The 14,218-nt window shown below is 31.4% G+C and overlaps 2 protein-coding genes across 5 annotated transcripts; one reads left to right on the top strand and one right to left on the bottom strand.

Annotated features, from left to right (window-relative positions):
• LOC109330274 lies at window positions 457-5,829 on the bottom strand. Of its 4 annotated transcripts, none has more exons than XM_019564409.1 (11): window positions 5,740-5,829; window positions 5,570-5,647; window positions 4,324-4,419; window positions 4,147-4,222; window positions 3,963-4,058; window positions 3,747-3,814; window positions 3,544-3,651; window positions 3,312-3,449; window positions 1,720-1,825; window positions 1,308-1,516; window positions 457-807 (listed from the first exon to the last, which is right to left on the bottom strand). In XM_019564409.1, the coding sequence occupies exons 1-11, from the start codon at window positions 5,806-5,808 to the stop codon at window positions 739-741; spliced, it is 1,113 nt and encodes a 370-aa protein (XP_019419954.1). In that variant the 5' UTR covers window positions 5,809-5,829; the 3' UTR covers window positions 457-738. The 4 variants fall into 4 exon arrangements, with proteins under 4 accessions (XP_019419954.1, XP_019419955.1, XP_019419956.1 ...); XM_019564410.1 differs by having other exon boundaries at window positions 5,576-5,647; XM_019564411.1 differs by having other exon boundaries at window positions 5,746-5,829.
• LOC109329169 (homeobox-leucine zipper protein ROC8-like) lies at window positions 7,102-13,273 on the top strand. The gene is made up of 10 exons (XM_019562844.1): window positions 7,102-7,301; window positions 7,912-8,029; window positions 8,734-8,925; window positions 9,977-10,462; window positions 10,604-10,705; window positions 10,795-10,998; window positions 11,662-11,842; window positions 11,927-12,195; window positions 12,323-12,412; window positions 12,602-13,273. The coding sequence occupies exons 1-10, from the start codon at window positions 7,183-7,185 to the stop codon at window positions 12,977-12,979; spliced, it is 2,139 nt and encodes a 712-aa protein (XP_019418389.1). The 5' UTR covers window positions 7,102-7,182; the 3' UTR covers window positions 12,980-13,273.

The raw sequence follows: 14,218 nt of genomic DNA, 5'->3' as shown, positions 1-14,218 counted from the left end.
AATTTTAATAGTTAATTATTTTTCTTACCAATTACAAGCAGTGACACATGGAGTGACACACTTTGTGGTACAACAGATATCCACCCCAACAGAATTGGTTGATTTTTTTGTTGGTATTACTAAAGTATCTGCTCAATTTTTAGGATACAGAATTAATCTCTTTCAGGGTTTGTGACTATCTCTCCAATAAGTATCTAAGAATCATACCCTTGACCTTTTGGTTATTTGGGGATCTAGCTGAGTCTTACACTACTAGACAACGCCTTATTGGTAGTTGGTTGGTTGATTTGAATGATGAAAAATTAAGTTTAGGGGATTAATAATAAAATTTATCTACAAGAGACTACACTGATCAAGAGTATATCTTCTGAGGGCCAAAATGAGATTTTACATGCTACACACAGATTCGCAGAGTGTAAGAAATGTCATTATATTATTACAATATCATCTGAATAATTTCAATCAAAATCAAAATGTCAATATATTATTGCAAATGGCTGGAACAATCACATAAGTATCCAAGTTGGATTATGCATGTGTAACATTTAAACACCTTCAATATGACAAAATGCATACAATTGGCCACACCAATCACTAATGCTATAATCACAATAGTCTAATCATATAATCATACACAGATTGGAGGCCTCTAGGGAAAAAAGCTCAATCCACAAGGTTCAATGGCAGCCTGGTCCTCCCTAGTTGGTGGAAAAGATATGTGTTGGTATGCTTCCATGACTAATCAAGTTTGACATTGGAATAGAGAAGTGTGTCCCTTGTGATTGGCATATACAATAGGTAATATATCTGCCAGCAAACAAATAAATTAGTATATATAATATTTATGGTCATACAGCAAATGCCAACACTAATTATCACTATTATAACATTATCGATGGATCCTAAAGAACTATCCAACTGATACTCCTACTAGGTCATTTCTTCCAAGCTTGGGTGGCTCGATATACGAGGCTATCACCTGGTGAGCTCTCTGAACGGTAAATATACACAGTCTTGCTATTTATAGGATTTAAACCTGTAACCTACTACAGGTTACAAGGCAACAACCTTCCATTGTGCCAAGGTCACCCAGTACCACTATCACAGCTCCAATCAAAACACAGAAGGAAAAAATGTTAAAGTGAGAAAACAGATTGATGGAAAATACTCGTCTTCCAACATTTAGCTAGAGCTTCATGACCAATAATTCTAAGACTCTAATCAAAGAGAAAAGGGTTTTCTTTCTATCAAATTTCTACTTTTTAATTGATTTATATTATGAGTACAAGTAGTTCAGTGATGCTTACCCCTATAAGAGTTGAAATGAGCAAAATTATTCCTGTAACCCAAGCAAGGGTTGTCCTAACCAGCAACACTTCTGCAATTTTTGTTACATCCAGAGCTTCTGATTCTGCCAACAACCGAGCAGCATGTTGAGGAGCAAAGTTCACATCAAACTTGTTGCTCAACTCTTGAAGAGTGGCCTCATGACTGTAGATAACTCCAACAATTTGACCTGCTCAATGATCGATAATTAAGAGGTTAAGTGAAAGCAAATGAATTCTTCAAACCAATAAAAATCGACATATGATGAACAACCAACCAGCTGAGAGTTTGCTACAGTCCTTTGAGTAGGTATTTTATTCTAAAGCAGGACCAATGAAATCGTAACACTACTTCTAATCATACAATAATTATTTAAGCCTGACAAAAATTTACCTTTGTATGCTTCTTGCAGTGAACTAAATATCTTTGTCAAAGTTGCAAGTAGCAATTCAACTTCATGTTGAGCAATACTTTCAGCTTCATATTGCTCTTGCAAAACCTGCACCATGTTAGTCAAAAAGGCAACTTAACTACATGTATTTGGCATCAACACACTGCATGAAAACTTAACAAAAACATGAATTGAACTACAACAAACACGTTTATGCTTTACATGTCATTGGTTGTATTCATAAACTGTATAAATGACTAATGTTTATTTAGTGATCAACTCTATGCAGTAAAGCAGCAATGAACATATACATACCAAGAGGGGCAGAAATAATTAGAGATTAGAGATATACTGACTCTAAGATAGAAGTTGACAAATATAATGTCTCACAAGACACATCAGTAATAAACGTAAATCGAGAAAAAACATCACAAAGAGAATTTTGTTATAAACTAATTAATCATATCAACAATATTGCATATTCAAAGGGCCAGTTCTCTTAAGACTTCTTTTTCAAAATTTTATTCACAGATACACTAATAATCTTGCTGTGTTATACATTAAATAATAGCAGTGTATTAATCAAATATTGTATTTTCTGAAAAGCAGGACTTCTGATACAAAATTTCTCAGGTAGCACAGTTTAAATTGAAAAGGAACAAGGACTATTTAGCACATTGGATACTAGATAGTGTTAAGGTCAGGAAATCGTATCAGTGAAACGTAATCACACCATGAATTGCGGGATTCATGGTCACCTGTGATTCATAACATGACACAAATCATTGGCTTATGGACTTGTATTGAATCACGAATCATGAGATCTTAACAACTGTGGCCATCATAGTTTAAGAAAATTTCCCTCCACAAAAGGAAAATGTATCTTCTCATAGCTGTCTTTCATTTTTTCAAGTCATTTCAATTTTCCCTTTGCAGTGACAGATACCATTTTCATGTCTATAGAAAGAGAAATAACATTACAAGGAAAAGAAGGGAAGAACAACTCCGGGAGAAAAAAATATTGTCCAACCATAAGTGAAATGAAATGCACACAACAGTAATAGTGTCCCCTAGCCCTTAAATTTACTTCAGGATGGAGTTATGTTCTTAGCCTCTCTCTGGTGTTCTTTGAAAGGTTGTTTTTAAGGGAGTATCTCGAGACGCAAAGGGACTGTGCAGACTTGCTGAATTCTTAGTTTGCCTTTTTAATTTAATATTGTTCTATTTTCCCCCCAGCTCTTGTGATACATTATCTTTGCATTTGTAGCACTTGCTTAGTTCTAATAATACTTCTTTTTTCTACAAACAAAAGAAAGACATTGGGAGGCAGTGAAAGAAAAAAGAAAACAACAAAAGAAACAAAGAGAACCAAGAATGCAGCAAGGTTGTCAAATCTCTCTTTGAATCAGAAATAGAAGCACCTTTGAAATATACATAAGATCATTTGACTAATAAAATTCCGATTTTAAATATGCTTTCACTATCATAAAGAAACTTCTGCAACATTATCATGTAAAAAACAATTGGACAGTCTTCTCATCTTTTTAAAAAGCAAATAAAAATAAGAAAACGAGGCAGGAAAAACATTGCACACCTTAATGCTATTGAACTGTCCTATTAACACCTCGGCTGGACTTGGTCTGTCCTGCGATAATTCTTCATGCATCTGAATTGCCCCTTTGACATTACGAATCAGAGATAGAAGGCCTACGATGAACTTCCTTTCTGATTTCTGCAAATATAAACGTGTACACCTCCCAGTCAGTCTCAACAAATACACATATAAGTACCAAAATATGCCTTAAAAACCAGATGAATGATGATACCTTAGACATATGGAGACTCACTGAGGCACCATTTGCCAATGGAATGGTTAGCTCTCCATTTAATGGCTCTAGGGCATCTGGAGCATATGATCCACCAATGAATGATGCCTAAGAAAACAAAGAAGAAAGTCACTTTCACAATCATGATCATCCAATAATATGTAAATGGCTGATTGGCATATCTAATATGAATGAAAACTGACAAATTCACTTATTTCTTTGTCAGTGCAGTCTTCTGATATGCCATCCAAAGAAGCCACAGATACACCATCTGCATGAATTGAAGAAAATGATGAAAAAGAAAGGGCTTAAGCCTCTCACAAAAAAGTTTCTGATAAAATCATCTCAACAGTGCTTATCACCATTTTCATTTTATTCTCTTTCTTTTCCAGACCCATGAATTTTACAAAGTCTCTCACCTGAAACTTGAATGTCAACTTTATCTGAACCAGAAAAATCTGTACTCCAAAATGAATTGCCGAACATTGCATTATCTTGGATAACTTTTTCAAGACCTGCATTCATAACGCATTTGTTATTACTATTTATGAAAAAGAGAGGATATTGTAGAAATCAATCAAACTTAAAATCATGGCCAGAGACCAGTAATTCCATTCACTTCAAGCAAAAACACAGCATGGGGCCTATTGAAAGGATTAGGACTCAGAACCTCATTTAACTGCAGAAAAAGCATCACATTATCATCAATCAAACTTATAGCAAAAGCATGATGTAATATAAATAAGGTAGTGAACAATGAACACTAATTATTTCAAGGACCTTGGATGAGCTGGCAGCGGAGAGGGTGGAAGGAGGGGCAAAACCAAGCAAGACAGATACAGCAGCACCAACTTCCTGAAGCGACATTGAAGGATGCTGCAAAGTGAAATAATACCATCAAGTGAGGTCATTATCATTTTACTGATTTTAACCATTGCATCTGAGTACCGTTATCTCCTTCGGGGAAATAAGGAGAAAATGGAAAGCATTTTTTGCCACATATCATCTCATTCGAGAAACTAAGGTTTTTGTGCAAAAAGTTTACTTCATCCCTCTTAAGTGCTGTTCTTTTAAGTTACATTTTCTTCTTTTCCAGATTTATATCAAATATCTGCTCATTTCTCTTATCCAAATTGCTAGCACATCTTTTCTAATCTCAAAATTTGTATGAAGTTACTAATCAACACTACTTAAAAACCAAAAAAAAAATCCAGTTCTCCAACTCTTGTTTTATTAAATTCACAGACTTAAAAACAAAGCCTACCCTGACAGCTTGACCAAAAAAGTAGCTCCCTAACCCCTTTTATCATCTCTACTACTAGTATACTACCCAATTCAAAATAGAGAATAATGTATATCCTCGTATCAGGAGATAAGTTATCACCTCGGTCCACTAAAAATGTGACATTTGTCCTATTTGTTCTTTCATCAAACATCATATATGTTCTTTTATTAAAATATTGCTGATGACTCAACCTATTCTAAGTGGACATGACCTAACTTATCTTCTTATACTAGGAAATATTTCATCATCTTCAAAATATAATATATTCATGTATAATAACTCTGACAGCTCGGTTGCTCTAAACCTCAGTCATAATAGCCAAAAACATGGGCAATGTTTTGACAATCCGATCAAGTTCTTAGTAAATCATTTAATTTATGGATCTTATTTTTCCCCTTTAAGTTAAGGAGAAGAATTTGCTTTATTGACAAAAATAAATTTGTAAATGAAGAGCTATTCCATAGTATCAAAACTCATCCCATCAACACATCTAAAGGGCTAAAATTTTGCAATTTAATTCACAAACCTATTAAAAGTACTTATTCATTCTTCATTGTCACTTCCCTAACGTTCAAAGTCCAAACACAAACTTCTAAGCCGAATGCTCGTGTAGCATTATTTACTCATGCGGTTTCAAAATGAATTTTATTAATTTGTAATTTCGCAACTAAATATCATATCACAAACAAATTCAACCAAAGAACTGAAATTCGAATTGATCGGAAGACAGAAGAAACACACCTCGACCTCAATGATAGACGATCTATGACGAAGGAAATTGGAACCATCGATGAAGAAAACGGAACCAGAAGCCTCACCCTGAGCAAACACGATAAAATATAACAAAGGAAATTGTTAGATCGAAATCGCATCAAATGCAAAATTGATATAGATAGAGAGAATCCACGAACCCTAACATGAAGAGAGAGGATAGCGAAGATAACAAGCAGGCTACATATGAAGGATACGCGAAACTCCATTGTTGAAACTTGAGAGAGAGAGAGAGAGATAGAGAGAGAGAGAGAGATTCCACTTCAGCTATGGCTTTAGTTGTTTTTATTTCTCACAATATTCAATCGCGTTCTGAAGATGTTCAATCGGGCTTTCTCATTTCATAGGCCCAATTGATATGATTTAAGAATATATATAACTTTTTTAACTTTATTTTTTCATAAATTATATTATATTCATATGTGAATATAAAAACTATATATAATAATTTTACTCAATTATATATAATAAACATAAAAATTATGTGTTATAAATATAGTATAATAATCAAATTAGTTTACAACTTCAATAAATTGAATTATATTTGGCTCGAGTTAAATCGATATTTAAGAAGTATATTTTTCATTCATTTTTTCATAAGTCAAATTTATTAATTATTCAATGTTCATACTAAATTTCGAGTTGTTGATTTCACATTCATAATCTTACTAGAATCCACCTTTCGATATTTAAGAAGTACATTTGTCATTCATTTTTTCATAAGTCAAATTTATTAATTATTCAATGTTCATACTAATTTTGAGTTGTTGATTTCACATTCATAATCTTACTAGAATCCGCCTTTCGATATTTAAGAAGTACATTTGTCATTCATTTTTTCATAAGTCAAATTTATTAATTATTCAATGTTCATACTAATTTCGAGTTGTTGATTTCACATTCATAATCTTACTAGAATCCACCATTCTTACACAAAGCCAGCTGGCACAAAACAAATTACTTTTTAAAAAGTTATTTTTATACTTTCTTTCTTTATTGATTACAAATATAATGAATTGATTGTCATATATGTAGAATTTCCTTTTAAAAGGTATGTTCAAATCATATATATTATGTATGCATTTGTTCATTTTTGATAACTTTTTTTTTCTTTTGTAAAATAATCTAGGTGCATGAATCACTTCAACAACCTTCCATTAAATTAATCATTTTTCCTAAATAACTTGTTTTTTGGATATGTATTTTAACATAAACATTCCATTTTCATAATTTTCTTACCATATTAGTTATTTATAGATAATTGATGATTCATATGTATGTTTTTATATATGGAAATGATTAAAAATCTGTTTCATTTTGCCTCTAATAGAATAATCCATGTTAAAGGAAACAAATTTAAATAAGGATTAATTTAAAAAAATGCTTTATTCTTTCCTTTTTCTTTTTTAATTAACCAATGAGGGCTAAGACATATGTAAAAACTATACTAAAGGTGTCATGTAGAATTATTTACCATTTAACATATATAAATAAGTCAAGGATGCACAAATGTTAGACACAAAACTAGTGAAAAGAACAAAAAATATAGCATTTGGAATTCCATTCAATTCTCAAGGTTGAAAATGGATTCTTCAAATGGAGGTGCTAATGGTTGTGGTAATAAAGACAACCAAATCTCATTGAGGAGAGAAAGACCTTCCTACAAACGTCTTAGTCCAAAACAAGTAGACATACTTGAAAAGTAAGAAAACCCTTTTCTTTTTTATACTAATCATTTTCTTCTAACATTTACATTTGCATTATTATCATGAAAAAGCTGCTAATTTATATCAATTCAACAAAGCAATAGATATTGAGATTGTCTATTGTTAATAAACATGGGAATATGTCAATTCACTTTACATTCTATTGCTAAAAAAATGAGATGGGGTTAGCCCCATGTTTTAAATGAGGCCACAAAATATTAGCACCATGTCCTAAAGTTTGCAACTAAAACATGTTCAACTGTATTTTTTATATAAATTCCATTTTTTGTTGATGTATTTATTTAAAAATATGCATCAAACTCTTCCTTATTGTTGGTCATTAAAATGATTAGACTTAACTCAACCAGAAAAGGTACCTAGTTTATGGGTGAAAATTGTCAAAACTTTATATATATATATATATTCACTCGGCCATATTATTTGATACTTTATGGATTTTTTTTCATTTTTGGTTTTCATATCAAGGGTAAGTTGTCTATTTTGTGTTTTACATATGATGAGTAATTTCCTCTATAATGATAATATATAAATTAATCTCATTCTTAATGATCCTCTCAACTAATTGGGATTATTATTTCTTAAAAGATTCATGAAGGAGTGCCCTCACCCAGACGAAAGCCAACGACTTCAATTAGCTGCTGAAGTTGGAATTGAACCCAAGCAAATCAAGTTTTGGTTCCAAAATAAGAGAACCCAAATGAAGGTTATTCATTTTCTTTAATATGTTGGACGTAAATGAGTTGAATCGAGTTGAACCAGAATTTAACTTAATAAAAATTTGCTCTGTTTGAAACTCGATTCGAGTTATTTTTTTAACTAGATTTCGGCTCGGTTAAAATTCACGAACTGTTCGATATAACTCAAATTTCTTCATTTTGACAACTCAAATAATTAATTCATTTAAATATAAATATACCATTGTTTTTATATATATAATAATAATAAACATAAAAAAAAATAATGCATGAGTCATGATATAATAACAATAAACATAAAAAAACTAGTATATATATATATATATCAAATGAGTTCATGAACCTAATGAATAGAATTGTGTACAATTCATGTTCGGTTCATTTATTTAAGAAACTCAATTTTTCAGTTCAAGTTTGACTATTTGGTTCATGAACCAAGTTTGTCGAGCTAAATAACAAGTCGAGTTTCGCACAAACACCAAGTTGGTTCGATACATTGTCATCTATACTTTTAGTATCTATTATTAGTGAGTTGAGTTTTGAAGGGAAAAGGAAAAAAAAATGAAGACTCCAAAATGATTTGAGTGATATACTTTATGACCTCAAGTCTTCTATTTTTATTATTTACTCTTCAAAATTTAACTACCAAACAAACTGTCATATACATTAATGCTTCATGATAATCATTTTTGTGTATCTGTGTTACCTTCAGAATCAACATGAAAAGGAAGACAACAATGCATTAAGGATTGAGAATGATAATATTAGAAATGAAAACAGGGAAATCAGAGAGCTGTTGAAGAACATTCTTTGTCCATTTTGTGGGGGTCCATTGTGTAGGGAAGATGAGCATGAACAATATATTCAAACAATGCTTCTTGAAAATGATGTGCTCAAGGCTAAGGTTACTCAATTACCTTCATTGCTTCTCTTTTTATTTTATATCAACTATATATTTAAGAATTTACGTTTCATACATGAATTATAATGTTATTTAATATGTGTTGTGTTGATTTTTTTATCAGTAAATACCAATTTTTATTAATGTAGTAGTATTAGAGATCGGGAATAAACTCAAGAGAGTGGTGGCATTCATGGCTTCAACACCCTCTCCTCCTTTATTTATATTTTTATATATAATGATTTAAATGAGAATAATTATCATCCGTATTAAAAGTTACTTGATAGTTTTATTATTATTTAAAAGATCTTATTTATTTATTTATTTATCTTCAAATTATGATTATTTAAATAAAATTCAATAGTACATATTAATTGTTCCTATTTCTTACTGTTATATTTTTTTTTATTTGAATCACCTTCCATACATATATGTATATATATTAATATGCTTAATTAATTTCCAAAATTTCTTACTTGGAATACTTGAATATTGTCATGATTTATTTATAGTTTAATAGCCTATTAATATATGGGTTGAGAATAAAATATGTCTTTATATCATGAGATAATTTATTTTCTTCAACTATTATAATTATGATATATATCCTATTTAATTATTTTGTATAAAAATATTTCTCAAAACTAAAAAAACTATAAAATTGGCTCATTTATTAAATAACTGATTGTAAATCCTGGTATTAAAAGCCTTTTTTTTAATTAGTGTTCAGTGATTTTCTATGGTGAAGCAAACTATTATTATTAATTAAAAAAAACAAAATCACACAAACTGATATATTTTGTAATCAAGATGCAAAAGCTAGTTCAGCCAATGAATTCTAAAACAAATATCTTTGATGTTTTTAATTTTTAGGATTTGTGCATGTTTAGTGACTTAAAATCTATCACTCACTAAATATTATGAATTATATCATATGATCCCATTATAATGTTAAGAATAATCACTTTTACACTTTTTTGTGCAAGAAAATTTAGATTATTATTCAATTAGGTTTTGCCTTAGAACTAAAATTTGTTCATTCATTGTTTTCCAGTATGAGAGCGTTTATAACTTTCTTTCAAGTTACTTGGGGAACCAAATGTCACAGCCTGAGTTACATGCTCTTCTAAGTGCTACCCTAGGATCTTCATCATATGCTCCAGCACTTGGAAATTCAGCAAACCAAGCTATTGATCAAGTTCCTATTCAAAATCAGAATTTCCCTTCACAATTTGTGTCTGGTGATATGTTATTGCCAGAGGTTTCCACCATTTTAAGCACTGATATGCATAAAGCACTAATGATAAAGGTTGCAACAGCTGCTATGGATGAATTAGTGAAGCTTTTGCATATCAATGAACCCGTATGGATAAATTCTTCAACTTGGGATGGGAAATTCATTATTAGTCTTGAGGACTATGAAAAATTGTTTCCTATCACTACTCACTTCAAGGGTCCAAACATTCGTGTAGAATCTTCAAAAGGCATAACAGTAGTGAACATGAGTGGGTTGAACTTGATTGACATGTTTCTGAATTCGGTTAGCACTTATAATAACTCTTTTGCTTGTTAAATAATTCATACTCTATAATCTATGTTTAACATATTACATCAACTTTGTATATAGAATAATTGTATAGTCTTAGTATGATTAATGCAACTCTTTTTCTTTTTTTTCCAGGATAAGTGGGTCAATTGTTTCCCAACTATTGTTACTAAAGCAAAAACACTTCATGTAGTTGATAATGGTCTCTCAGAAAGTCGAAGTGGAGCTCTGAAAATGGTATATATTTTGTTTCAAACATTGCTTTCATATAAGATTTCTCTTAAATATCAATTTGTTAAGTATATTAAATCATTTTTTTACTATAGATGTATGGAAAAATGCACACCACGTCACCTTTGGTGCCAGCTCGTGAATTCTGCTTCCTACGCCATTGTCAACAAATTGCACTTGATAAATGGGTGATAATGGATGTTTCATTTGATCCATTTGGTGGCAACAACCCCATTTCTCATTGTTGGAGACACCCCTCAGGATGCATGATTCAGGAAATGAATACTGCATGCTCCATGGTTAGTATTTACATATTTGTGAACTACAATAGATAAGATCTATACTGTTGATAGGGGTAAGCCAGACCCGGTCCTACCCGCTCACCTAGTATGGTCTGATCATGGTCGGACCTGAATAGGGTATAGACTGAACGGGCTAGAGCAGGGTTCGAGTTCAAAAAATAGACTCAGTCAATATTTAGGGATGGGTAGAGACCAAACATAATTCGGTCCGGCCTATTACATGGTCACTCACTCATCACATTTGTATGTATTTCTACTCGAGTATATACAAAGTAATGATACAGTTTGGTCGAAAGTATCATTGATTCTCTAGTTTTTTATCATATGTACATGTAATAATATATATCCATATATTATTTTATATGTCAAATTACATATTCATAATAATAAATCATATTGAGAAGTCTTTATCTAAATTGAGTGTGCGTCATATTTAATCGGGTCTAGGGTCGGGTTTAAAGACTGATCCAGACAATATTTAGGTTTGGGTTAGCTTCGGATATAATCTGAGTTCAAAAAATGATGTGACCAATATTTAAGGCCAAGTAAGAACAAATATTAACCCGACCCATGCTCACCCATAACTGTTGTTACATCATCCATAATTTATGTTTAATGATTATTATTTATTTAATAATGAAAATAATGAGTTTATTTTAGATAACATGGGTTGAGCACGTGGAAGTGGATGATAAGATCCAAACCCATCCACTGTTCAATGATCTTGTCTGTAGCAGTGTTGCATTTGGAGCAGAAAGATGGCTCCAGGAACTGAAGAGAATGTGTGAGAGATTGGCTCTCTACTATATTGAAATGATACCTAGTCATGATATTAGAGGAGGTAATAACCTATGCTCAATTATTAATTTATTTATTTATTATGGCCAACTTCATATAACTATATTATATGTTTTTCATTGTTTAGTGATCAATTCATTTGAAGGAAGGAAGAGTATAATGAACCTTTCTCATAGAATGGTTAAAATCTTCTGTGAAAATTTAATCATCTCAGATAAACTTGAGTTCCCACAATTATCTAGTGAGAGAAATGGTGGGATTAAGGTATCTTGTCGCAAAAGCATAGAACCAGGTCAACCAAATGGTATCATTGTCACTGCTATCTCCTCTCTATGGCTCCCTCTACCTTATCAACAAGTTTATAACTTCTTCACAGATGATACCAAACGATTTCAGGTTCAGAGTTAACCTATTATCTTGTTATTTTGTTTCATTAGGGTTCTCTTTTATTTGTTTGTAAGTTTTGACCTTATATTATACAATATTTGTAATAGTTACTTGTTATTATATTATCTTTTTACAGTGGGATGTACTTTCTTATGGAAGTATGATACACAAGATTGCACAGATTTCAACTAGAAATCAACCTGAAAACTCTATTTCAATCATTCAGGTACTTGTTAACATTTTTCAGAAGAAAAATAATGTATCATCAATTTTGTATATATAGAACAAATATAGTTTGATTTTGGTTCATTTGCAGTCAATGTTTAATGAGCAAGAAAATTCTCTTGGAATGATTAGAGTAACTAAGAACATTATTGCTATACTAAATTGATTTAAATTTTTATTGGAGTTGCAGCCATTTGTCCCAACAGAAAATATGGTGATCCTCCAAGAAAATTTCACAGATTCCACTGGATCATATTTTATATATGCTCCACTAGATGTAGCAAGTTCAAATGTTGCCATAAAGGGTGAAGATTCAACTTTGATTCCAATTCTCCCATCTGGTTTTGTGATTTGTGGAGATGGAAAACCAAATGCAACTTTTGGAGCATCAAGCAGTAGATATGCTGAAAGATCAGGTTCATTGCTGACAATTGCTTTTCAAACATTGGTTTGTTCTCTACCTGGAATTGTGAACCTTGATATGGGATCTGTGTCAAAGGTTAATGCTGTTCTGACCTCAACAATTGAAAAAATAAAGATTGCTCTCAATTGCACCAGTGTTGAGTAATCTTTTTGTGATGATGCAATAATTTTCTTAGCCCTTGCTTAAAGACAGTATGAATAAAGTTTGCATAGTAGATGTTGGTTATTAGAACATTTATTTATCAACATTGAAGGAAGATGCAATTTGAAATAATACCATCCAGTGAGAACATTTGTATTGATTTTTCCCATTAGGGAGGTTTCTTATAATAACTTTATTCTGTTTTTACTCATGATGCGTTCGGTTATCTCAGCTTTTTAAGGCTAAGATTTTGGTTGATGGGTTATGATAACCAGGAGTTCGGATGAGGATGGATCCGGTTGGGCCTTTACCCGGTCTGTGAGGTTGGTCGGATTAGTTTTTTGAAATTGAACTCGATTCTAGATTTGAAGATTAATCTGATTCTAAATATCGACCAAACCAATTTTTGAACCCAACATAAATCTTATTAAATATAATGCATAATCTTTTAAATAAAGTTTTCTCAATATTATTTATTGTTATGACTATAATTTAACATATGAAATGATATAGATATTTTGTTAATCATTTGCATCTTTATATATAAGATGAGAAAATTAGAGAGCCAATGATATTTTGTGCCAAAGAGATATCATTACTCCCTACACAATTGAGTAGATACATACAATATTACCAATGAATAACTATAAGAATATTCAGGCCCGATAATTATTAGGCAAACAAGGTGGGTAAGTAGATAAGGTCGAGCTCTATTGAATAGAGTTATAAGTTTTCAATTTGGTAGTTGCTACCTTTTGTTGGTGCAATCTACTATTAGTGTTATATTTTTTTGTTTATCCCACCTAAGATGATGTAGATAAACTCTAGCTTGTATCTTTTTGGTCCATCCGAACCCGATAATTCATTAGCTCAGCACAAGCTAGCCCATTTGTCCGACATTTTGAACTGTGATTTAGTTCTATCATGTCTATGTGATTTAGTTCTATCATGTCTATGTGTATTTAAAAAAATCAGAGTATTATATGGATACGTGAATCATTTGATGAAGTCACATGCCTGAGGCAACTCATTCGGCCAATTTCCCTTTATGGGTTGGGCTTGTGAAGTCACATGCTTGAGGTAAATTTGAAAGCTATAGTGTTTGTTTAGGATAGATGAAAATTTGATGCTTTTGCTCTTTTTTTTTAAAAACAAATAAGCTTAAGGTTTGAGGATAAATATATTTGATAAGTCATTTAGATTACAAACTTAACTTTTAATTATGAAAAAAATAAATAAAAA

This window comes from Lupinus angustifolius, chromosome LG16 (genome assembly GCF_001865875.1).
Source record: "Lupinus angustifolius cultivar Tanjil chromosome LG16, LupAngTanjil_v1.0, whole genome shotgun sequence".
NCBI classification, from domain to species: domain Eukaryota; kingdom Viridiplantae; phylum Streptophyta; class Magnoliopsida; order Fabales; family Fabaceae; genus Lupinus; species Lupinus angustifolius.
This window is presented reverse-complemented; position numbering and strand designations above follow the sequence as displayed.